Below are 26007 nucleotides of genomic sequence, written 5' to 3' on the forward strand. Positions count from 1 at the left end.
TGTATTAAGAAAACTCGTACTTAATCAAATATTTGTGTGCATGAATTTTGTACGGATACTTTCTTAAGTTATATGTTTAGGATAGCTAAAAATATCAAGTATTGTGGTAGTTGTCCATTAAGGAACACCATTAGAGAAACTAAAATGCATTGGGATCGAAAACAGTGGAGAGTTTCAATCCGGTAGCCCAAACTTCCTCATAAGTTTGGAGTTGCCTTGGGTATTAAGAAAACTTGTACTTAATCGATTGTCTGTTTGTTTAGATTAAGTACAACAATATTTCTTATACTGATTTATGTTATGTTTATATATGCAAATACCATGTCTACTATTGAATTATAATGTTTGAATGATTATTATGGGAATGATATGTATGTGATAATTAATAAATTCAAGGTTTAAAAACATGTGATATAAATCGGAAGTATTTTCCTTGAGAAAAGTAATTAAAATGATAATTAGGCTCTTCTCGCTTGAGCAAGACAGCTCTCGCTGGAGCGAGAAGTGTTTAGAGAAAACAAATGTTTTAGCTCGGGGCGAGACAACTCTCGCTTGAGCTAAAATAGGTACCAAGAGAACTGATTTTTTTCTCGCTTAAGCCACAAATGCCTCAAAAATGGATGTGCCCTCGCTTGAGCAAGAGGGCTCCATACAGACATGACTTCTTTTTAAGTCGTCTGAACGATGTCCCCTCGCCCGAGCGAGAACCATGCAGGAAATTGAGTCTGTTTTGATGAATTGGTCGCTTGGGCGAAAGACAAACAATATTTTTTACTGATTGCGATTGTTTGATTGCTTAGGCAATAGCCCTAGCTTGGGTGTGAAGTGTATTTACCCTTGGGAAAGACCGTGAATTAGATGATTGAACCCGGTTCCCGAAATCGACAAACTTATATAAGTACCTTTGTTCTTCTGCCTATTTAGGGCAAAGTTTCCGACTGTGATGTCGCGATTAGGGCAATGCCCAAAAAGGATTACATGATACCATGCAGCATGGTCGTATGACCGTAAGAGGCTTGGCCATGTGGTCGTCCAGGATATTCAGCGATGGTTTGTAGTGGTAAGGATGTTATTCCTCTTTTACGTGATGACGTAAGATCGGGTCACACATGAAGCATTCCTTTGGGAGATGTCTTAGGTTGGGCCGATCATATAAAATAAAGATTAAAAGATTTAAACGGCTAACCTCGGTTAGTGTGCATACTCATTATGGATAATGAAGTAGTGGAGAGGAAATTTACGGGAGACGAACGAGCCTCGAGATGTTGAGAGAGACAATGATGGCGGTGGTTCGTCAACAAAGTCTTGAGGGTGAGTCTAGGTGCGCAAACTAGACGATCTCTGACAACCCCTCTTTACAATTAGGATCAATGAGAGGAATGCCCAGAAAGTGTTTGATACGACACCGTCCTGAAATGGACAGTTCCGTTGGAACAGATCGATCATATATCCTTGTGAGGAATAATTTTGGTGCGTTCAAATCGGCTTGTTATGGGACGTGTACTCTTGGTTATTTCGGAATAGTATATTGGGAGGATATTGGTTAAAGGATGGATGAAACAAGCATAACATTCATACATTGAGATTGTGGACTTTGATCCTCATAATATGAGATTATAACATTATTCATCATTGTGCATTTTTATATGTGATGTATATATTGAGTTTATTATGCGTGTCTGTCTGTATGTGATATTTCATGTAATTCCATGCCGTCAATGAGTAATATTCATTAGATGTTTTACTCTCTTTTCTTTTTGTTTTTCTTCTATTCGCGTTTTGTTCAGATAGATCATTCTATCAGGATTCTGAGTTACCGTTTTTCGGTGTCTAGGAGGGGCATGGAGGATTGAGGGAAACGGTTAGACCTACATAGGCCCTTGTGCTTTTTGATTAGTGTACTTGTATAAGGTATTTATTTTTTCAAGTAGTTTTATTTGGGCGACGATTAGGATTCTGCCTTGTACTTCGTACCAACATTTCATGATATTCTAATGAAGTATGATTCAAAGTTATATTGAGTTATATTTTTATTACCTTTAGGTAATGGTGTTTTTGATTTTCCGCATTGTATTTTACTTAAAGCGATGTTCCAAAAATGAAACGAATATAAGGAAATAAATTTTATATGATATCATTATTAAAAAAAAATGCCCATTTTTTAGCAAGATTTTTTGGAGTAATTTTCGGGGCGTTACATACTACATTTTTTATACATCTAAAACATGGTCTACAATATAAATTTTAACAAGTGGTATAAATAAAAATAATTATTGGATTCTTTATTGATTTTTCAACATTAATATTAGTATAAAATATATGAATATATAACTTCAATGCTATGCGGTTTAATAGTGAATCACTGGTTGAACCACCATACCATTATACGAGTACTTTGACTAATACGATATTAATAATATTTGTTAATATTTTACACGATGGGTTTGCATAGCAATATTGGCTCTGCATATTGTTTTATGGGAAAAAATGGATATACACATGTATTCCCATTGAATATAATGGATGGATTTGAATCGATCCATTATCAACATTATCCATTGGATTATATATCATTTTTTTATGTTTGTATTTTATTATACTATTAGCATTCGGGAAGAAAAACAAGTAACTTGGATTAGTGTTAGAGGGATGGGAAACCGTTGCCTATTTTAAAGTATTAGACAACGGTTTTAAAAAAGTGTTGCCAAACGTAAAAAATTTGTGGCCTAAACAAAAGGCAACGCTTTAGACTACCACAGTTAAAAAACCATTGTCTTTGACAAAGATGACGGTTTTTCTACTTTTGGCAATGTTTTTTACCGTTGTCATAGATCAAAAATGTTGTAGTGGTAAAGCCTTGAGTTGGTGTTAGAGGGATTAAACATAATTCTATTTGAGTGAACCAATATAAATCACATGTGTTTAGTCTTTTATCCCTTATGTCTTTACCTATTTAGTTTATTCCAAATTATAAGCCTTTAAACTTGAGGATATTAGCATTTTCAAATTGTTTAATTTACTATTTCTTATATCAGTTGTGAAAGACCAACGAACGTTGGTTCAAGTGGTACATGCTTGATTCCTTTTAAGTAAGGTCTTTGGTTCGAGTCTTATGGATGAAAAAATGTCTGTTGGGAGAGTTAGCCCCACGTATTTGTGGATGTTCCCGGCTCGGACAGGATTGCCTCAAGTGCGAGGATACGCGTGGGAAACCAAAAATATCAGTTGTGAAAGAAATAATTTATTTTATTTAATCTTCATTATAATGTTTGTTAAATATTGTATTTTATAACAAATGTAAAATTGTAAATGTTGCGCCCCGATTTTCGGCTACGCGACCTCGCCACTACATTTTTTTACTGTCAAAAATGTAGAAATATCTTTTTTAGCCCAATTACCTTGGGCTTTTTTTTTTATTTTTGATATCCAGGTTCGGAAGTCGGTTACAGGATAGGGAAGGTATTAGTACCCCACCCGCCCGCCTTAAGCGATACCCTATACTAAACTACATGGATTACTATATTTTTTTATTTGTTGTTATTACTATTAAATTAAGGAACACCTCTTTATTATTTAAATTAATTAGTTAATGATTAATTACTTAAATGAAAAAAAATTATTTTTTTAGTTGTGCCTGACAAGATTGACTTTGGTCATACGTATCCCTATTAAGGGAATCAAGGCTTACGTAGTTCTTTAAGTAGAAAAAGGTTTGTTGGTTGGATTGATTTTAGAAAATATAAGTGTTAGATCTCGACTAACAATCCTACTAATACAAGTGAAGTATAGCCCATACGTCTGATACCGCATTTTGTATTAAGGGTTAGTTAAGATCTTAACATGTTTCTGAATAAAAGGTTTTTGATACGTTGGTGAATTAGTCATGGTGATCATTAAGTTGATGAAGTGCAGCCCATATGTCCGACACCATATCATATCATAAAATTAGAGTGATTGTCGTCTTAGAATTAATAATGATTTTATCATAAAAAATGTAGTAATTATTTTAAGGACATTGATAAAAAATTCAAAATGGTATATCATACTAATAGAAATGTGATTTATTCCAAACTTTTTAAAAACTTACACATTATATTTTATGTTTGGCTTCATCCAATATACCATATATTAAAATTTGGACATTCATTAACATGAAAAGAATAAAAAACAAATACTAAGTAACATAACATCGAAATTACAGGTTCTATTTTTAATACCTATACTATTTGCATCATAATGTAATTAATTAAGTGTTACACCAAGCAATACATTTTTTCATATAATAGAATTGGATGATTTTATTTATCATTCATATTCTTTGAATATCAAAATTAAAGTTTAGTTTTAAAAATGGTGAAATAAAACAGCAATGGAATCTCATCACAATGACAAGCCCAGTTAATTTTTATAATCACAGATTATGTTCATGAAGTTCTAATTGTATACGCATAATTAAATTATTTAAGATAATTATAATTTTCAATTTCCATGATATAATAATTTAGCATATATAATATGATGATATCAGTGCAAATAAGGGACAACAAAAAATGCAAACCTGATAAGCAAATGAATAAAATCCAGCAAAACAAAGAAACCCACGTGGCAGGAAGAGGTTGGAGGGAATTCTTTTATTTCCCAGCACCTGGACACGTGTCAGCGCCTGGTTGGGGGAGAGAGAGGGTGCACTGGTTGCACCGTGCACACACCCGCGCTGGATCCAGACGTCTGGATACGTCCAGACACGTGGCGTGAGAAGACTTGATGGGAGGGTGGGCTCACGGCTTGAACAATGAGCACGCGTGCATGGAATCCGTGCTCTCCTAGGAAGGATCTGGTGCGGCGTGGTATAGTGAGAACGGGACGTGTTTCGTCCCGTGATTGGTGGACCTGGAGCGTGAAGGGGACCAGTCCACGTGGCACCCTGCGAGGCGCTGGATGAACGAAGGTGTAGGAAAACGCGGTGTGCGTGCCTACACTGGATCCCGTTTTCTTCTGGAGCGTGATCCTATGCGGTAAGGTGCATCAGCAGGGTGCACCATTTCACGCGCTGATTGGCTGGACTCCCCTGGTCAACACGGATGCAAAAAAGTATGGCCATCGTAAGGCTCTGGATGAGGGTGCACGGAAGCAAGAATGGACGCGCGCACACAAGAATATTTCTCTAACCAATCTCCTTCCTTCTCTCTCTGGACGTGTTTGGCAAGGGATTTGGGGTATTTTGGCAGTGTGCTTTTTCTGAAAAAATAGCTTTTTTCTTTCTATCATTGCCCTAAACCCCTATTTATAATAAAACACCATAAAATTAAAATCCCTAAACACTTGCCTATTTTTTAATTCTCAATCAAATCTGATACAGATATTTAGGAATCACAATAAGCCTAATTTGGATTCACCATTAACTCTGAAATTTGAAAATCTGAAATTCAAATCTTGAATTCAAATTTTTAATAACTTAGAGATTTTTTTTTTGATTTTATGTTTTATCAGAAAATCCATAAATCCGAAAATAATAATAAAATAATTTTTTATTTATTATTATTAGTTATTATGATTTTGAATTCCGAAAATAATAAAATAAAAAGCATTTTTTATTATTATTAGTTATTATGATATTCAATTGTGATTTTGGGCATGATATGCTAAAAATTCCAAAAATTAGTTTTCTTTTAAAAAAACATTTTTCTCATACTTTTTTATATTCGTTTTTGTTTTGGAAGATGACATGTGGGCCTATGGTGGTCCAAAAAATTGTTTTTAGTGCTTAGATTTTATTCGTATTTCCTTGAAATGGAAAACTTATTATTTTTGAAATGACTTGGGATTTTTCTTGGGCCGGACAAAAAATGGATGTTCACAGTAAATAAGTTATTAATAAACAAATATTTGTATTTGTTTGTGAAAAGTTCAGAGTTACCAATCCAATCTGAGAATCTTTACTTTGAGTGACAATGTATGGTTAAGTGTAGTGGGAAGCATCAAAAAAGGTATATTGATAAGTTTTGATTTTCTTTCTTTTAATCGGACTAATGAAATCATGGAAATTTCATCAGAATCATAAATCCCATAAGAATATGAGGGGTTAAAATTTGTTAATGATTTTAATGAAAGTAAATTTTTGTGAGAAATTAGCATAATATATTACTCTATTATTATATATCTTCTATTTTTTGTGTCCTATGGATAAAATGTGGTAAGAGTTACTTAGAGTTAGCTTATTCACACTCCTAACTAACTAGTAGCTAGTCACACTTATTGGTCGATGTGAATATGTAGTTGAGAATCCAAATAGCTTCACCTTAACATATACTTAGGGATGTAAGCATATACAAGTTGATTCGCGAACCTCACTAATCTAAACCAAACAGGACCATATTTGATGGTTTTGATTGCTTCAATGACTTGGATTAGCTTTTTCTTAATCTAACTGAGCATGATTCAAATCTCAATTTTAATTTTTAAAAACTGATATATCGTAAGTCGCACCATGAGCTCGAACTGATTATTCATATATATCATTTTTAAATCCCCTCACGTGGGTTAATCACTCACTCGACTATATTATTTTCAAACCCTCATGACCTCACAAATTCACATTCTTTTACTAACTCAGAGTGGGAACTGCGAAGAGAAATTATAATACTGGTCATCATTGTCTCAAGTGCAAGGTCAACATCACCATTGCCTCCTCACTCTCAGTACTATTCTTTACTATTGACTCTAACCATCGTTACTTTCCTCTATTCAAATCATGACTTTACTGATCATGAAGATAGGTTGCGATTATAGTTGGAAACGAGCTGATTCGAACCAGAGCTCAACTCAGTTCAGTTTAATAAGGATTTGATCAGCTCAAAATGAGCTATATTTCCAACTCGATTGAAGTTCTCAAACCATTAGATTTGACAAGTCGAATTCATTTGGCTCATCAAGAGCTCACAAACTATTTAGTTCAACTCATTAGCTTGTTTGGTTCAGTTCATCGACTCCAATGATGACTATTGATTTAATATATATAAATTTAAAGATTTAATACATGTATACACACATATATAGTCGAACCATATTATGAATCTAACGAGTTGATTTGCGCTCGACTAAAGTTCTCCTCGTTGTTGAACGAGCTTAATTTTAAGCACAAGTTCAACTCGTTTGGCTCATGAACCACATTTATCAAACTAAATAACGGTTAAGTTTCAAACAAATGTCGGATTGGTTGAGTTCATTCCCAATCCCCATTTCGACTTTAGTTCCTCTGCTCCAATCATTTTTCATCGCCATCAACTTCACCCCCATGCCATCACCGTTGTCTCCAAAGTGAAATCCTATTTGATGCCTTCCTAACTCACAACTGCCATGCACGACCTCAAGCTCTCTAGTACTCCATTTGAATTCCAGATGCGAGTTCCTCTCTCACTCTCAAACCTTTGCAACCACCATTGTTCACATGATCTATTTCTCCCTCATCTTGCAAATGTGAGTGAATTTGGGACTTGGAGAGAAAGCTAGGGTTTCAAATTTGTGAAACTCCGATTTGAATTTGGGGATAGAAGGAAAACTTGACTTTCAAATTGAGAAAATTTTCTCACTTATGCATAATATTTTTTATGCATCTTCTACGCTTTTTTAACAAGTACAAAATCGACTCATCCATATACAATGTGAGTTATATCAATACTATTTTTAGTTCACATCGTTATGAGAGTGATGATCCATTTACTCCAAGAGTAAGTTTTTTAAACTTACTTCCCATCCTAGTCATTAATTCTATGGAGATCTAATAATTTAGATCTATTCACTAATTGAAATCATTAGATTTCCTAGAATTGATGGTTAGAATAAAAAATAAGTTTCTCATTCTAACCCAATAAATTTTGATCAACTCAATTCTCTAACCCACTCCAAAGCCAACCCGATCCAACTCATTACATCCCCAATATACACTAATTTTTTAATATTAACACAGTATCTATTCACTATATATATATGTAAGAAATTAATTTTTTTTTTTAGTGTGTGATTACCCTTAACAAATATAACTCTTAATAATTGAATATTTGTCTTTTTAATTTGTTTAGAATATCTAATAGAACTTTGGGATACACTAATTAATGAAGAGTGAAAAAGAATCTTTTTATAATACTTTTACTCTCATTCTTTCTACTATGAGTTTCAAATTTCATAACCCAGTGTGAGAGGATCAACCCTTATCGACAACCATGGCTTCTAATCTACCCTCACCCGCAACAAAGTCTTCAACAACGCCATCTCAGGAAAAACGACACCGTTCCATATTCGAAGTTCCACATAACTTCTTCGATTCTTCTCTTCTTCTTCATTCTCCTCACTCTCTTCTCTCCGATCATCATTTCCATGATTCCCATAACGTAACCCTCCAAACCGTTGAACCATCCGAAAACGACGTCGTTTCAGGGCGTAGGTGGACCTGTAATACCTGCAAAGCTCAATTCGATTCGCTTCAAGACCAGCGTTCGCATTTCAAATCTGATATTCATCGATTCAATGTAATTATTCAATCAATTCTTCTCTATTTACCATTTAATTTTTTATCTATTCATTATTTTATGCTTTTTCTGCCTTTTTTTCATTGGAATTTTACATCCAGATTCCAGAGTGGTCTACTTTAGGTATAAATTTGAATTAGAATACCCATTTGTTTTAAAGAGCAAAAAGTCTAACCTTTTTTTATTTTTTTCATTGGGTTCCTGGCCAATCATCAATCATGTTTACTGTTTTTTTTTTATTTTTTTATTATTATTATTATTATTATTATTATTATTTTACTTCAAAATTTATATACTGAGTGTCCCATCAAAAGTTGCTTTTAGTTAAAATTAGATTACCCAATTGCTTTTTCCTTAAAGTGCCAAAATTCATTTTTTGTGATAAGGTCCCTGAACTTGCATTTTTTGGTGATATTGGAAGCATGATTGGTATTTGCAAGTTCAAAATATTAATACATTGTCCATTTGGGTTTGTGGATATGAATTTAATGCTAGTGGTTGTTGTTAAGCTTTTACGTTGGCTTGTATTGATTATAGGTGAAGCTGACAATTGCTGGAAAGAAAATTGTGAAGGAGGAAGATTTTGAGGTGTTGACGTCTGAATTAGTCAAAGACTATGATGTATCAAGTATATCTGGGTCCGATAGTGATGATGATAGTGAAAATGAGTCTCAGAATCAAAATCGAGTGCGTTACAAATCAGGTGAAAGCCTCAAACAAAAGTTATTTGTATGTCTGCAGACAGGGCAGAGAGTTTCTGTGTGGAAGTGTTTGATTATGAATATGAATGAGAGTGTGCTGTATGATAATGAAAAAGAAGAGAGCAAAATAGTTGAGAGGTTGAAATCACTGACTGTTGAGCCCAGGGATAATACCCGTTTGAGAATTGTTCTGCTTGCATCTGGTGGGCACTTCGCTGCTTGTGTATTTGATGGCGATGCGGTTGTGGCTCACAAGACATTTCACAGGTTAGAATATGCTTCTTGCTACTAAACAATAAAGAAATTTGTGGGGAGAGAATATAAATATATACACAGGGAGGATATACTATTTCAACTACCCCCAAAGATAAATATTAAAATATCTCTGAATCATTTATGTTTATTAATCTTTGTTCTGTTCATTCTGTTGGAAGTCTAGTGCTGGAAGCAATTTTGTATGCCAGATTCTTTTGGTTTATTTATCCTAGATGAGTCAAGCATGAGCAGTAACTATCAAAACTAAATGCTTCTTCCCTGACATGGAATGGTGCAAGCCAATCTTGTAAAGCTTGTTTAACATGTACTTGTAATACTCAATAGCTATCTTTCTGGGGAGACTTGAATTCAATCTTACTTTGTTACTAACCACTCATCTGTGCCTTTATGCGTTGTCTTGAGTCATTCATTTATCAAATTAAAAATGAGTTTTATATAGATTTAATGCCCAACTATGGATTTATATCGGTGGCCTTTTAGACTTTCTTCTAGAAGAATTAAACTACTTCATAATGTATCAAACTATTAACTATCACCCATTCTATATTTCTTTTCTGAGAATAAGTATAATCCTTTCCTTCCTGAAAAACTTTATCGTATAACTACAAGACCTGTGATGTCATATGAAATTGAATGTTGGGTAGTAAAACTTCAACAAGAGAATGAGCTTAATCTAGTAGAGATGAGAATGTTGCATTGAATGAGTAGACAATAGACACACTAGTCAAGATAGGATTGAGAATCAATGCATGAGTGAGAAAGTTGAGATAACACTGGCTGTAGAAAAAATGGTAGAATCTGGCCTTAGGTGGTTTGAATACGTGGGGAGAAGACATTTAGAAACACAAACAAGGAGAGTAAACCTGAATTGGAGGGTAGCCCAATAGTTAGAGGTGGAGGGAGACTGAGGAAAACTATATGCAAAATCAAGGATTTAGATTAAAATGGTTAGTCTATAGACATTATTTATGGTAAGATGTTATGATGTCGTTTGATCCATGTATCTCACCCCTAATAGGAAAATGCAAGTTGCTGGTTGTGTTTGTTGTTTTTCTTATTCATTTTTTTTATTATGACTTATATTTTCTGAAAATTTGTAAATGGAATTTTAAATTTCGGTTAGGTTCTTAAACTCTTTCATTATTATGCAGATATGTTGTCAGGGCCAAGGCAGGAAAAAAACAGTCATCAAAAGATGCTTCTGGCAGGGCTGCACATTCCGCTGGTGCTTCGCTTCGTCGTCATAATGAACTTGCATTGAAGAAGGTTTTTTTTATTTAATCAAAGTGATATTGCTTTTCTTGCCTATTTCTTATTCCATGTCAGAAAACTGTTGTTTTGCACTTTGGTGTTCTTAAATCAACTGATACAGCAAGCCTATTTATATTATATCATGGAATTGAGGTGGTTGTATACTTGGATGTAACATAAGTGACCAATGGTACTGTGTTTTCTATGATTTTATTATTTGAAGTGTATATGGTGAAGTATTTTTTTAAACTACTGAATTTCATTCTTCTTAATCTAATGGGTAAGGGCAATGAAAATTTCTATCGTGATTTTCCGTATATTGAAAAAGGTATATAATATGTTTGACAACTGAATTAATTCTTCCCATAAAGAGCAGATCAGCAGACTGCCTACTCTAATTATTCATAATTAAAATTACATCTATAAGGCTTGGTTTGTCTAGATTTTACTAATAATATGAATACAATTAACCAAATTGTGGTTATTACACATGTAATACTTGGTCCTATGGTTATAAATTCTGACAATTTGACTGTTTTAATGATTCTTCTGCCAATTTCACTTGGATTTACTTTCTCGTAAATACACTTGGATGTGTAAAAAAAATGCTTACTTGCCCTTGTTTTTTGTCTTGTGTTGCATGAGCATTTGGGCTCAAGGTAATTATTTCTGTACTAATTAATGACATAACCAATTTTTTTAGGAAGTTCAAGAACTGTTTGCTGCTTGGCGACATTATTTTGATGCTTCCAATTGCATTTTTATACACGCACCTTCAAGCAGTCGTCTACTACTTTATGATGGAGAAAGATCATACTTTACCAATCAGCAGTCTGCCATTAGAAATATTCCTTTGACTGTTCGGCGGCCTACTTTCAGGGAAGCGAAGCGTGTATATAGTCAGTTGACCCAAGTATCCTATGAAGCAGACGAGAAGGAAACCTTACAAAGCAACCAAGAGGACATAGTATCAATTCCCAATACTATAAGAAATAGCAGCCCACCTTTGAGAAAAGGGAACATGGATGAGTTGGATCACAAAGATAAAGCTGAAACCTTTTCAATTAAACAAAATGATAAACTCCCCATTTCGATTGACGGAGAGAGTGAGAATGAGCTATGTGATAAATCAACTCCTTTACATCAAGCAGCTCATAGTGATGATTCTGAAAAGGTTATGGAACTCCTGGAACAGGGCTTGGATCCTTGCATCAAAGATGAAAGGGGCCGTACTCCATACATGTTGGCACATGAGAAGGAAGTCAGAAATGCTTTTAGAAGGTTTATGGCATCAAACCCCGACAAATGGGATTGGCATGCTGCAAAAGTGCCTAGTGCATTGACCAAAGAAATGGAAGAATCACAAGCTGCAAAGCAGGTGATTCTGATACTTGTAGCGATAAGTTTTAAATTCTGATCTAAACCGAAAATGATTACATTTTAATATCCACATCATTCTCTTTACTTTGGTCACTAGCTGATTTTATGACGTGTAGTAAAAGAGAGTCTCCTTCGTATCAGGTAAAACTGATTTTTGAGTAAGTTTCCTGCTGGTTCCCATTAGGCATGATGCATTTCAGTTTCTGATGCTGCTAGTTGTCTTGATATGTATATCATGATGCTTACAACATGAGATGGAAAAAGGATATTACTTATCTCGTAAATACACTTGGATGTGTAAAAAAAATGCTTACTTGCCCTTGTTTTTTGTCTTGTGTTGCATGAGCATTTGGGCTCAAGGTAATTATTTCTGTACTAATTAATGACATAACCAATTTTTTTAGGAAGTTCAAGAACTGTTTGCTGCTTGGCGACATTATTTTGATGCTTCCAATTGCATTTTTATACACGCACCTTCAAGCAGTCGTCTACTACTTTATGATGGAGAAAGATCATACTTTACCAATCAGCAGTCTGCCATTAGAAATATTCCTTTGACTGTTCGGCGGCCTACTTTCAGGGAAGCGAAGCGTGTATATAGTCAGTTGACCCAAGTATCCTATGAAGCAGACGAGAAGGAAACCTTACAAAGCAACCAAGAGGACATAGTATCAATTCCCAATACTATAAGAAATAGCAGCCCACCTTTGAGAAAAGGGAACATGGATGAGTTGGATCACAAAGATAAAGCTGAAACCTTTTCAATTAAACAAAATGATAAACTCCCCATTTCGATTGACGGAGAGAGTGAGAATGAGCTATGTGATAAATCAACTCCTTTACATCAAGCAGCTCATAGTGATGATTCTGAAAAGGTTATGGAACTCCTGGAACAGGGCTTGGATCCTTGCATCAAAGATGAAAGGGGCCGTACTCCATACATGTTGGCACATGAGAAGGAAGTCAGAAATGCTTTTAGAAGGTTTATGGCATCAAACCCCGACAAATGGGATTGGCATGCTGCAAAAGTGCCTAGTGCATTGACCAAAGAAATGGAAGAATCACAAGCTGCAAAGCAGGTGATTCTGATACTTGTAGCGATAAGTTTTAAATTCTGATCTAAACCGAAAATGATTACATTTTAATATCCACATCATTCTCTTTACTTTGGTCACTAGCTGATTTTATGACGTGTAGTAAAAGAGAGTCTCCTTCGTATCAGGTAAAACTGATTTTTGAGTAAGTTTCCTGCTGGTTCCCATTAGGCATGATGCATTTCAGTTTCTGATGCTGCTAGTTGTCTTGATATGTATATCATGATGCTTACAACATGAGATGGAAAAAGGATATTACTTATCTTTCTTTTCTGTCTTTTTTGTGGGCAAGGGGGGGGGGTATGAACTTTTTTATTTATTTATTCTATTTATAAAAAAGGGTGGCCTAATGCATGAGGCTCCTACCTAGTGGGGTCTGGGGAAGGTAGATTTATGCAGCCTTTACTCTCTTAAGCGGAGAGACTGTTTATAGAATTTGAACCCACAACCTCCAGATAACAAGACAAACAACCTTATTGTTGTGATGGGGCTCACCCTCTATTTATTTTTATATTGAGGGAAAATATTAAGTAATTATCATATCTATATAAATCTCTTCAACAATTAAGTTTATTAGAGCACATAATAAAGTTGGGAATTTGATGACTGTCCTATTACAGATTCGCCACCATAATGACATGTTTGATGGTTGAACAGATTAGACTCTTTGACTAATTTATAGCAAGGCATATCCAAGCATTAACTAAATTTGTTCTTCCATTATATTGAGATTTTTTATTGGATTGTTCTGGTTGTGGTAGTGTTGTTTTCATATTATATGCTTCTAATATATACAGTGTCATATGTCTCTTCATCTAAAGTTTTGTTGAACAAATCTTAACGGCCTCTGTGGCATGACTGATGGTTAAATCTCACAACTTTTAACTGTATCATGGCCTTTTATTGTCTAGGTGTCTAGTTTATTGAAATATTTTAGCTATAGAGTAGGTATTTTTCATTCACTGTTTCTAGTATGCAATGTTCTTTACTTCTTGATCTGAAGTTTTTTCATGGTCAAACCTAACAAAGTTCATCACACTAATGATTTCATCCTTTTGTCCTTGTACAGGCGGAAAAAGATGCTAAGAGAAAAGCCAGAGCAAAGGAATTAAAGAAATTGCGTAAAGCAAAAGAAAAGAAGGCTCAGGTATACATCTTAACTGCTTTCAGTCTCCATGTTATATAATGACCCCACATCTTTTTAGGACTTACTTCTTATCTCAGTTTATAAAATGGAATTCAATTTGCAGTATCATGTTTTTTACATACACAGTCTTTAGTCACCGTCTCACCGACTAGGGTTCACAGTTTTCCTTAAAGACTTTGGAGTTAGCTTGGGATGTTGAAGTAGTTGACTAGAGTGAAATTGATATCCACTCTTTCACAAATAGAATTCCTCTTTTTTCCTTTCCACCCTGGCTACACTTTTAGCTCTTTAGCTTGTGATTGAGTCTCGAGCAACTGCGAATCAACAAATTAGGTTTAATAAATCATGTGAATTATTAATTTATGACTATAATGGACTCCAGTACTTAATTGGTTTGTGATTTCTGTTAGGCTCTCATTTGACACATGTAATGGGAAATGTAAAGAATTAGAGCATATAATTATAATTCCATTGTTTGGATGTATGATCTAGAGTTTGATAATAAACTTCTTAAATTTTGCATTAAAAATTTATTTAATTAATGCCCATTCAAAAATACATTTATTTCTTCAATGATCAAATTATTGGGGTAGTGATGAAGTTTGAGTGAATTCCAGCTTAAGGATAGAAACCTGAATCACTAGCTATGAATGGGCTAGAGAATCTGCACTCACTACAGCTTCTCTGAACACACAGGCTCATGCTCCCCGTAACAATTAAAAAGCGAAAGAACATAGGATACAAGCGTGCAAATATAGACTAAAAAAAGCGGTGGCCCAAGTTCTGACATAATTATCTCAGGATGTTTTAACTGGTGGGTATGCAATGAGCCCATGACAGAAAACCACTACTATTCTCCTAGGCCCCAATTATCAATTCCAAGACCAAAAATCCTTATATCCCCATAATACTGACAAAAAGTTGTGGCCTTGAGATGTCTTAGCTGAAACAAGGGAATACTCGTGTAGATTCGAATCCCTCGTAATACTGACTAAAAATCGAAAATTCGTCAAACCCGTTACAGGTCTTGGGTTTGAGTAAGGGGAAATACTGCAAAGTCTGCAGAATACTTGACCAGTCCTGGTAATCATGATCACACGATAGGATTTTGTAAATGGAAACAACGTAAATTCTCAAACATCAATGAAGCCAAATTCTTTGTTTCACATGAAATTTGGATTAACCCAGTCCTGATTTTCTTTATCGAAGGATAAAGTTGGCAACTTCGTGAGAAAGCATGTTGTTCCAATCATGGGGAAGGTTGTGGTAGGAGCTGCGGTTGTTTGCGCCACCACTGCTACGGCACTAGTGGTGTGCCACCGAGTGAGATGCTCTAGCAAGGGTGCTGCGCGATGAAATTGCAGTGTTTACTGAAAGTCATCCCAACCCCAAAGCAGAAAGAACAAATGAGCAAGCACAGAGGAAGCATGACATAAAGTGGGGAGTGTTGGAACAAAGGAACAAAGGAGCAAGGAAGAAGTGAAACATAGAAATGCATACCACGATGAGGAAGGTTGAAGGAGGAAATGGAGCAGTCACGTGTTTGACTTTGTTTTCGGTGGAGCACGATTTTAATTGAGGTTAGGAATTACAATTCATAGGGCAGGGGTTAAGAATTTGGAATGGTTAAAATGACTAATATTTAAATTCATGGATTTGGTCTCTGGAATTATGATTCAAATTCTAAAAGGACTTTCAAGCATGAAAACTAAAAGCCTCAATTCCACGCCCAGTCAACATGCGCCAAATAGACACTTATTGTTCTATACTATTGCTTGTGGTTTCAGTTTGAGCTCATTACCTCAGCCAGCTATATTTTGTGGAGAATTTTCATATATAAGCTTCGATTTGTGCAATATTACTGTGTTATCAATCATACATGTCTCTACTTGTTTACTCATTAATCTTCATCATTCCCCATTGAAAATCATTATTTTGACAAAACCTTGAATGCTGTGTTCAGGTTGAAGCTGCCTTGCCGAAGAATGCTTCAAAACCTGTAGAAAAGCAAGTAACTCCTTCAACATCTACTACGGGACAATCTCGACCGAAGAGTGGTTTGAAATTATCAAAAGAGGTTAGCCAACGATTTTTTGCTGCCTGAAAATATGAGAAGGCCCATGTCTTTTGCAATTTTAATGATGTGTTGAAATCATGCTAAAGATGTATGAAATTGTATTCAAGTGGTTTCTTTATGATGTTAAAGTGGTTTCTTTATTAGATTAAAGATTGTTTGTTTAGACAGTTTTGTTTTAATTTTATCAATCATCTTTTTATCTTAACAGGAGGAACTACAAAGAGTGCTTGCCGAAGAAAGAGAAAAGAGAGCTGCTGCGGCGGAGAGAAGAATAGCTGCTCTCAAAATTCAATCTAGTAGTGCAACCACTGCACCAAGCATTTCAGAACCTAGAAGTGGAATTGCCAATGACATTCATTGTTCCTGTTGTAATTCATCACTTGCTGGTAAAGTTCCCTTCCACCGGTATAACTATAAATACTGCAGCACATCATGCATGCATGTACACAAGGAGATCCTAGAAGATGAATGAAACTATGTTTAGATTTTTACCTTATACTTTTTTCCCTTCAAGCTAAGATAATTCCGAATATCCATTATTGTTCTTAATTCCGAATATCCATTATTGTTCTTGATTTGGTTGTAAAAGTAACCCAATTTGGAATGAAAAAGGGGAGGGATAAACAGACATGAACTGGTTTGAACTTTACAACAACCAAACCTTAGTCATACTAGTTAGGGTCGGCTATATGAATTGAATGATACCATAATATTCTATCGTAAATTATGCCCATTGACAAAACATTGATTTCTAAATTTTCTTTAATCATTTCATTTATGTTTAAACTTTGAAGTAACAAGACCATACCAAAGGATCCAAATGCAAATGATATTTTCCTGCTTCATTTGTTTTTTTTTCCTCTTCCTTGAGTGGTTTTTGCTTGAAGTCTTCTCCTTCCCAATCTAGCTATACATGTACAAAATCTTAGTTAATTCACAATTTTTATATTTATAACTTATTATATTTTAAACAATTCCTTACTCGTTCCAATTTTGCAAGTTGATACATTTCTTAATCATTGTGCAAAACCCTTACAATATATGATATGGACTTTCTATAAATAAGGAAATTGAACTCCATTTAATTAGTGAGCAAGTCAAGAAGACTAATTTGAAGGAGCTACATTCTACCAAAATTTGTATTTTTCTATGAATAAGTATAATAGATACATACTGTCAGTGTAAAGATTTATACGCAATTGTTATATCATTCATTTGGATTATTTTTTTGAAGATCATTCATTTGAATTATTTTTTTAAAGAGTCAATGAATTAAATATGAATAGTGGATGATGCAGTAATAACATATAAAACTTATACATGCATATATTATTTTCTCATTTTCCATTTAAAAGACATGAATCAACCTTAATTCCAAAGGAAACCGAATTTCTTGTCACTTATATTAATTGACATCTGTGCATAACAAACAAAATGATACAAGATTATAACTTGTTATTAAATTTTTCGAACCAAATTGTTTAGTGCTCTGATTAAGAATGTCTAATAATTTCAAAATTGTTACAATGTGGATGCTTCATTTTAAGTTAACAAAGCTGCAAGTATATATTATAACATAATGCACTACATTCTCTATCTATCTGGTGCAAATTCATAGAGCTATAATTGTACATGTTCAAACTATTTCATGATAATGATGATGAGAATGTGTACCAATTTTGAAGGCAATGAAATGCTGTGGATTATTGAGTGGCAGAGAGAAAGATCATAGATTTATAATTTGAATGGAAGGGAAGTTGTGATGTTGAGGTGGACCACATTGTTGATAGTGAGAGGTGAAGAAAAGCAAACAATCAAAACATAAATAGTGCAGGTGAAAGTAGGATAAAGATCACTTCTCTCATAATTTCTCTGTCTTCATGTTTTAAATCAATCAAATTTCACGAAATAATATTAAAATATTAATTTTTTATTTTTATAACTTTTCTTTTTAAATAAATGAAGCTTTTTCATTGACTTGAGACACAAAATGAGACATGTAATCCCCATCATGTGAAACTATTGCTAATCTCCAACTCATTTTGAGTCAGATTATTGTTATACATCCCTATCTATCTTAATTATAATATTGGCTTATTTTACTATACATATGCAATTATAGAATACAAAAAGGAGTTTGATATTTACATAAAGGGAAAGAGAAAATTATCTATACCTTAATAATATAAGAGTTTTATATATTATCATTTTATCATCTATTATTCATTTTTAGTAATTATTGAATTTAAAAAAAAAAAAAAGTAATACAATTGAATGGTAAATAATCTACTAATTCTGTATAAGTCTTTTTTAGTGACTAGGTATTATACTCATTAGTAAATGATGCAGGGATACCAAAACAGAGATAGGAATATGGTATTTATTATTTTTCGAATGTATTTTTTATACAGAAATGTGTATATAAACGAGATAAAAATAAGTGAGACAGAAAATGCTTAGTTCAAATCTGGGAGCTATAGAAATAGTCAAATGAGTATTTGTGGTAGTAAAAACTACTAAATCATAAGGTAATACGTTCAAAAAATAATCCTAACATTCTCACATGAACAACAAAGATAAGGGAACATGTCATACCCTATGCATACAATAAAATAAAACGACTTACATTGATAAGGAACATAACTTAAACCAGTGTTATAAAAACCGGTTCGTGTTGGCCAGTTCAACCGGTAAACCAGTGAATTGGTCTCTATACCAGTACGGTACAATAATTATACCGGTCATACAATCATATCGGTTAAAACCGGCCAAAATTGGTCATATCGGCCGGTTTTCAATTAAACTGTACCCTTCATACCGGCCAGTTTGTATTTAAAATTAATTTTTTAATGAAATTGAAAAAATATTTATTTTTTATTGATTTTTTAACATTAATAATAATATCTTATATTTTTATATCTAATTTCGCCGGTATGCAGTTTAATTAGTGAACCACCGGTTGAATTGTTATACCACTATACCAATACCCTAACCGGTTTGATGACCGGTATGGTAGTACCCAACAAGTAACACTTATGGTAAAGACTGCTTCTAATCTTAGGCCTAACAACATTCACCAAAGTTGAAGCAAATGATTTCATCCACTGAACAATTTTGTACATACTGAAACCACATGCATTTGTTGCATCTTGGTGGAAGCAATTAAATTAACTCCTTTTTTTTTTGGTAGTATTAAAAATATTCTCTCACTTTTTTTTGATAAAAAAACTAAACTCTTTTGAGGTGTGTGACTGCCCTGACAACAAATATCGCTTTCAGGAAACGAATCATTGAGGGTGTGCATTATCCAACTTATTTTCCTTTGAAAAATATATGTTATCATAGAATATCTTGCAATTGAATTAAAATAGAAAGAAAAAAATGTATGCAATATCAATGTATAAGCTTTATACATTGTTATTGTATCATTCATTATTCATATTTAATCATCAGTGACTTGAAAATAATAATTCAAGTTAATGGTGAATCATGTAGTAACTATGTATAATTTTTTATACTGACAGTAAATATATATTACACTCATTAAAATATATATTAGATGAGAATAAAAAACTGGACTTTTCATAATTTTCTAACAAAATGATAAATCCAAATTTGATTTGATTTTAGATTCAATACCATTTTTTCATTAATTGAAACAATTGAGTTAAACAACATACTTTCTCTCATCATTTTGAAAACTAATTCCCATGTTGTAAAAAATTATAGCTTTTACAACATCATGATGAAATCGAATTCCTTGAGTACATTGCTAGATAACAAAACAATCATCTTCCTAAGAACTATTCTACCATTCCTTTCCTTGATGATACACACTCCCACCCATAACCTATTTTTACGGGTATCTATTACGAATATTTTAGCGGTACCCACAGGGCGGGTATTTTTGATATTCCTACGCTTGATAAACAATTTCATCACCATGAAATCATAACTAGCCAATGCTCATTGTCACCTAATAGAGCCAACAATTTCCATTGATAATGCTAACAATCTAACACATAAATTGAAGGATTGGTCTAACAATTCACTAGGCAAAAATATGAGATTTCTACATCAGAAGAGTAATTACTAATTAGCTCTATTTTATAATAAACAAATTGTTTTTTCTTTGAGTTTCTCTATACATTTATTTTTTATGCTCAGCTAGAATATTCTCTTAATTTAGATAAAAGATGTAAGATGTGCATCTATAGTTATACTCCAAAACATAGGCAATAAAATGATGTTGAAAATAGGGAGTGATTTTGATATCATAGTTGACTACAAACATGTTCCTCTTCCCTAGTGCAAGTATTTTTGGTGGTAGTAATACAAGAAATGAGTGAAGGCTTGTAGTCCTTGTGCTCATCAAATGGCTCAACCTTCCTTGTTCAAAAGGGCATCATGAGGGGATTCAATAATAACCTATCTCTGAAATTCACTATTTGGTATAAAGTATAAAAAAAATCAAAAGTAAATATTCATTTCAGTCTCTCATATGTTTCAATTTTATTGATTTAGTCACTCAAAAATTGATAAACCCAAGTCCCCAAATATTTCGAATGTGGGTCAAATTAATCATTTTTAGGATCAAATTAATTTATGTCAAGTGTTGTAAAACATGCTAAAAAAAACTAATTTGACTCACATATGAAATTTTTAGAACCATTTTGGATTCTTCAACTTTGGAGGGACCACACTAATAATGTTAAAAAACACGAGGGACTGAAATATGTATTTACTCAACAAAAAATCAAACCAATGTACAACTATACATGTAAGTATTAACATAATATATGCTACACTTGCATGCAAAAAAAAAAAGATACAAATTACCATCAAAATATGAAGTCATATACAAGTTACTTTTTCTTCTCTTTATGCTTTTCTTTGCTAATTGAAAAGGACTCCATTTAATTAAGATCAAAATAACCCCACACGCTTTGCTCTTATGACACTTCACTTTTAAACTTTAATTCTTGGATGGGAATATTTGACTGGTGCATAAACATATAGCAACTATCATGACTTCCTAAATTAAGAATAAAGATTTGATGTATCAAAACATGTTATAAATCACACATCTTACCAATAAAAATATGTAATGTCAATTAAACATACTTAGAGACGTATTTTTTTCTGATTTTTCTTCTTTGGTATTGGCGCGAAACATAATTTGAAATATAGTTTAGGACAATAAAAGATTATTCTTAGATTAAATACATATTTGTTAAAGATTAACTATTAAGCCTACAATAAAGGAAAGTCAGTATATTTAAAAAAAAAATCTCCTACTTTATTAAATACACCACCTCCCAATATCCACTTTGTATGTAATTTATTTAAACATGGATAACAATATCAAATTAATTTTTTTTACTTAAATTCACAAGCTTGTTGTGAAATAAGGTAATTTTTGTGGCATCAAGAAGTTAAGTGAACAAGTGAAGTATGAAGTGGCATGGGTGAAGTTGGAGAATAATAGTAGCTAGCACCCACTATATAACATTATGCTATAAACAAAAACCATCCAATGAATGTGAAATGTGGGGGCATAGTGGTGATGATGATAGATAAGAAGATGAAACCAAAATAAGGTTCATTTTCCAAATAAATGAGCATGGCTTTGGTAATCAATTACATGAAGAAAAGGGACAAAAAAAGGGACCTAACAACATTGACTACTTACAACATTCACCTTCATTACCTCTATAACCTCTTCAATACTCCACTCATTGGTTTCTTATCCACATGCAACTTCATGTGACCCTTCTTTTCAAGTTGGACTTAGATTGTTGGCACTAAATCAACATAACCAAATTTTAAAGAGTTTAATTTTTTCATAAACTTTTTTATATAATTAATACATCATCTATCATTTATTTGTATTACATTCTAGGAGTTAATAATTAACGTATGAATGATGAATGATATGACAGTTTAAAATAATGCTTTGTAAAAAATACTTATATTGTCAATACATATATATTTATACTAAATTTAAATCATATAATATAGGTATTGTAATCTAATACAAGTAAATGTATGGTATTGTTGTTTGTTTTTAGATAAGGATACACTTACTCTAAGAGTACGTTTTTTAAAATTACTTTTCATTTTAGCTATCAAGTCTAGAGAAATCTAATAGTTTAATTAGTGAGTAGATCTAAACCATTAGATATCTCTAGAATTGATGGTCAGGACGAGGAGAAAGTTTAAAAAATTTAAAACTTAAAATTAGTAGGTCTCACCTCGTTATAAAATTGATTAATTGATAGTGATAACACGGAATCAAAAAGGAAATTAGTTTTCAACTACCCAAACCAGATTGACAAATAAAAATTCCAATTTTCTCAAGCATTACACCATTTTTTACATTGGATAACCAATAACCATGATTATAATTAAGGTTTTTTTAATGTGTGCTCAAGACACATTTTAATCTATCACGAAAGGAATATTTTATATGAACACACTTTTTTTTTTGGGTATAACACACTATGAATAAGGTTGCTCCTAATAAATGTCACTCATAGTAATTGAATGTTCGACTTTTTTGTTTATCTGAGATTTTCCATCCGATCTCATACTACTAGATCAATGTAAATATATTATTGGATAAGTTAAATTGTACCCTTTCACACACATTTGGAAAGTAAAACTCTATAGTTAAAAGTATATAGTCAAATTGTACGGTGGGTGTTTTCATAAAAAATAAAAAGCAAAAGATTAAGCATAATGACAATGTTTTGGATCTTCAAATGCTCGAACTTATAAAAACCTAACACCTAAAGAATTTTCATAATGTGAAAGCAGAAAAAAAAAAGAGGATTACAAAGGTTGGTCTTCTTTTCAAACAAACCCTTTATTACATGATTAAGACCAGTCTTGCATATTATATGAAACAAATAATAACTTTTTGACCATATACTGTTTCTGATTTACGTTAATTAATACTTATATAGTTGCATTCCTATGTGTAATGCCATGATATTTTCAACAAATGGAAAACTTATGTGATCATATTTTATTTAATGCTACATTTCATGGAATCTAATTTTCATCTTCTTAAACTGAAATCAAGTTGCAAAGGTTGTATTTAGATTATAGTTACATGGTTCACATTATGATATCCATTTCTAAGATTTCTTTTATAAATGCTATGACGAATCTGATACACAGTATGTAGCAGAGACTAAATAATAGAATGATTCACATATTTTTTTTAGGAAAATAATGAAAGGGACAAATTATGAAGGCAATCTTATTTAATTTTATACGAAAAAACTGCAAGAAATAAGGGGTGAGAATTCTTTCCGGTACCCAAGAGGAGACTGTTGTTTTTCCTTTTAGTTTTAAGGGTAAAAATATTTTATCACCGTAAATAAAATGATAGAAGTGTCATTACATATAGTTTTTCTTTGTCTTTTGACAGCACTTCTCTCTCAAAGTACCAGAGAAGAATGAGAGTACATTTGATGTATCACAATTTAGAACAATGATCATTTCCATTAATGGAGAAACAAGTATATGATTTTACATGTGTTTCTAATAACAAAAATGTTATTATATTATATATAAAAAGATAAAAGTGTTTTACCATATTATTGTTTCATTTGTTTTTATAGTATTTGTCTCTCCATTAATAAAAATGATTCTTACTCCACAATTTGTTTCACTCCATGTGACATATGTTATGATTAATTACAAAAATGAATTGAAGTTAAAAAATGAATTTTTAAATATTTTTCTGACTAATCATTAGAGTAACATAAATCGTAGAACAATCAAATTGATGCGTCTCATTCACAAATAAGATAGACATTTTTCTTCACCCTTTCTCCCTTTCCCTCATCTATTGCTGCCCTTTGTAATCATGAGTCTTTGTGGCATCATTACCATAAAAGTCTCTCTCTCTCTCTCTCTTTTGTGTGCACATACAAACACAAACTCACAGCTATATCACTTTTCTTTCACCTTCATAGTTTCTTATCAACTTTCTTCCCTATATAAACCCTTTATACCCTCAAAATGTTACAAGAGATACCTTATATCTCAAGCTTCTTGGATATCACAAATAGTATGTGTTTCTTCTCTTCAAAAAATAATCCTTTTGCTTCTCTTGTTTTCACACTTCCTCTTCTATATTCATCTAAGAGAAACCACAAGCATCTTAGGTTGAGCATGCTCAATAGGTACTTTTTCTAAGTTTGTACCATTTTTTTTTTAGAAAAAAAATGTACTACTAACGGTATATAAGTATTATATATTGTCACCGTGTCATTCACCATTCATGTTTAAGCAATGTTGACTATTCAAAAAAAGTAATACAAATGAATGATATTCTGACTTAGTATAAATCTTTACTCCGACAGTGAAAATATATTATCTATTTTATTTTTTTGCTCTTTCTTATGCATATTTGTGTGTGTGACATTGGGTTATGGTTTGATAATATTATATAGAAGGAGAGCACAATTGAAAGAAGCAAGACAGAGGAAAAGGATGATAGTGGTGAAAGCAGAAATTGAGATGAAAAACTTGAAACTTTATATGGAGAATCAAAACATCATAGAGGAGAATGAGAAGTTGAGGAAACAAGCCATGCTTCTGCACAAAGAGAATCAGACTCTCTTATCTCAACTCCAAAAGAAGCTTTCAGAGCAAAATAGCAATACCAAAAACTAGCTATTAGTTAATATGAACAGTTTATTAGAGCAGTGAAATAAAAGAAAGGGATGATATACCAATTGTAACAATTAGAAGGAATTTTGCATTTATATTATGTAATGGTGTGTCCAAGTTTTAATGTGTCACTTCCTTCATGTTAGTTTATGTGATGATATGTCTAGAGATAACTGAATGGTTAATCATGTCTTGGATTTTCATCTTATATGGATATTAACTTAATTAAAGTCAATTATGTCACTTGGATTTGAATCCATGTATCCTTTCAATACATAGTAAGTGATATGTAATACTACTTATAAGTTGATTCATTTTAAGGTGATTGGTAAAAACTTATAATGTAGAAGAAATAATTGAGGAATAAAATAAGGATAAAACTTTGAGGTGCACTTAAGTTTTTGGTGTTGCTGTTGTTCTCCAATAAAAAACATAATGCACATATTATTTAATATGGAAAACAAAAACTTTGAGAGATTGAACAACTTTACATAGTTTTGTCCTTCAAACAAATTTTTCTTCCTTTTCTGGCCACATTAGTTTCAAATTTTATCATTTTTTTAAAGATATGTTCTGGATTGAAGAAGCACCTACAAAGGTTGCAACTCTTTAAGTATCTGATGTAACCTCTATTTCCTCATGAATAAAATCTCAAACTTCAGAAAAAGTCCAAGTAAAAAAGCAAATGAATACTGAGGTGAAAGGAATGAATATTGTTTTATTGTGTTACTTCAATATTCTGGAATCAGAAAACTACTTCCTCCTTTATCTTCTTCTTTCTCATGTTTTGCTTAATGTTGTATTTTTTAAGAGGTTGTTTATAAGTTTATTTTTGAAAGGGACAAAAAGAGAAAGGACCTGAGAACTT

The 26007-nt window shown here is 32.7% G+C and overlaps 1 protein-coding gene and 1 long non-coding RNA gene across 2 annotated transcripts; one reads left to right on the plus strand and one right to left on the minus strand.

The window, feature by feature from the left end:
• On the minus strand, positions 5647 to 25335 carry LOC109325288. The gene is made up of 3 exons (XR_002105114.1): positions 25202 to 25335; positions 10277 to 10279; positions 5647 to 5691 (listed from the first exon to the last, which is right to left on the minus strand). It is a non-coding gene; the product is annotated as an uncharacterized LOC109325288 (long non-coding RNA).
• Positions 8145 to 17306, plus strand: LOC109325287 (ankyrin repeat and zinc finger domain-containing protein 1). Its single transcript, XM_019557568.1, has 8 exons — positions 8145 to 8525; positions 9063 to 9493; positions 10654 to 10768; positions 11457 to 12131; positions 14297 to 14374; positions 16338 to 16451; positions 16660 to 16929; positions 17001 to 17306. The coding sequence occupies exons 1-7, from the start codon at positions 8220 to 8222 to the stop codon at positions 16921 to 16923; spliced, it is 1983 nt and encodes a 660-aa protein (XP_019413113.1). The 5' UTR covers positions 8145 to 8219; the 3' UTR covers positions 16924 to 16929; positions 17001 to 17306.

The sequence above is a fragment of the Lupinus angustifolius genome, chromosome LG13 (genome assembly GCF_001865875.1).
Source record: "Lupinus angustifolius cultivar Tanjil chromosome LG13, LupAngTanjil_v1.0, whole genome shotgun sequence".
In the NCBI taxonomy this organism is placed as follows: Eukaryota; Viridiplantae; Streptophyta; class Magnoliopsida; order Fabales; family Fabaceae; genus Lupinus; species Lupinus angustifolius.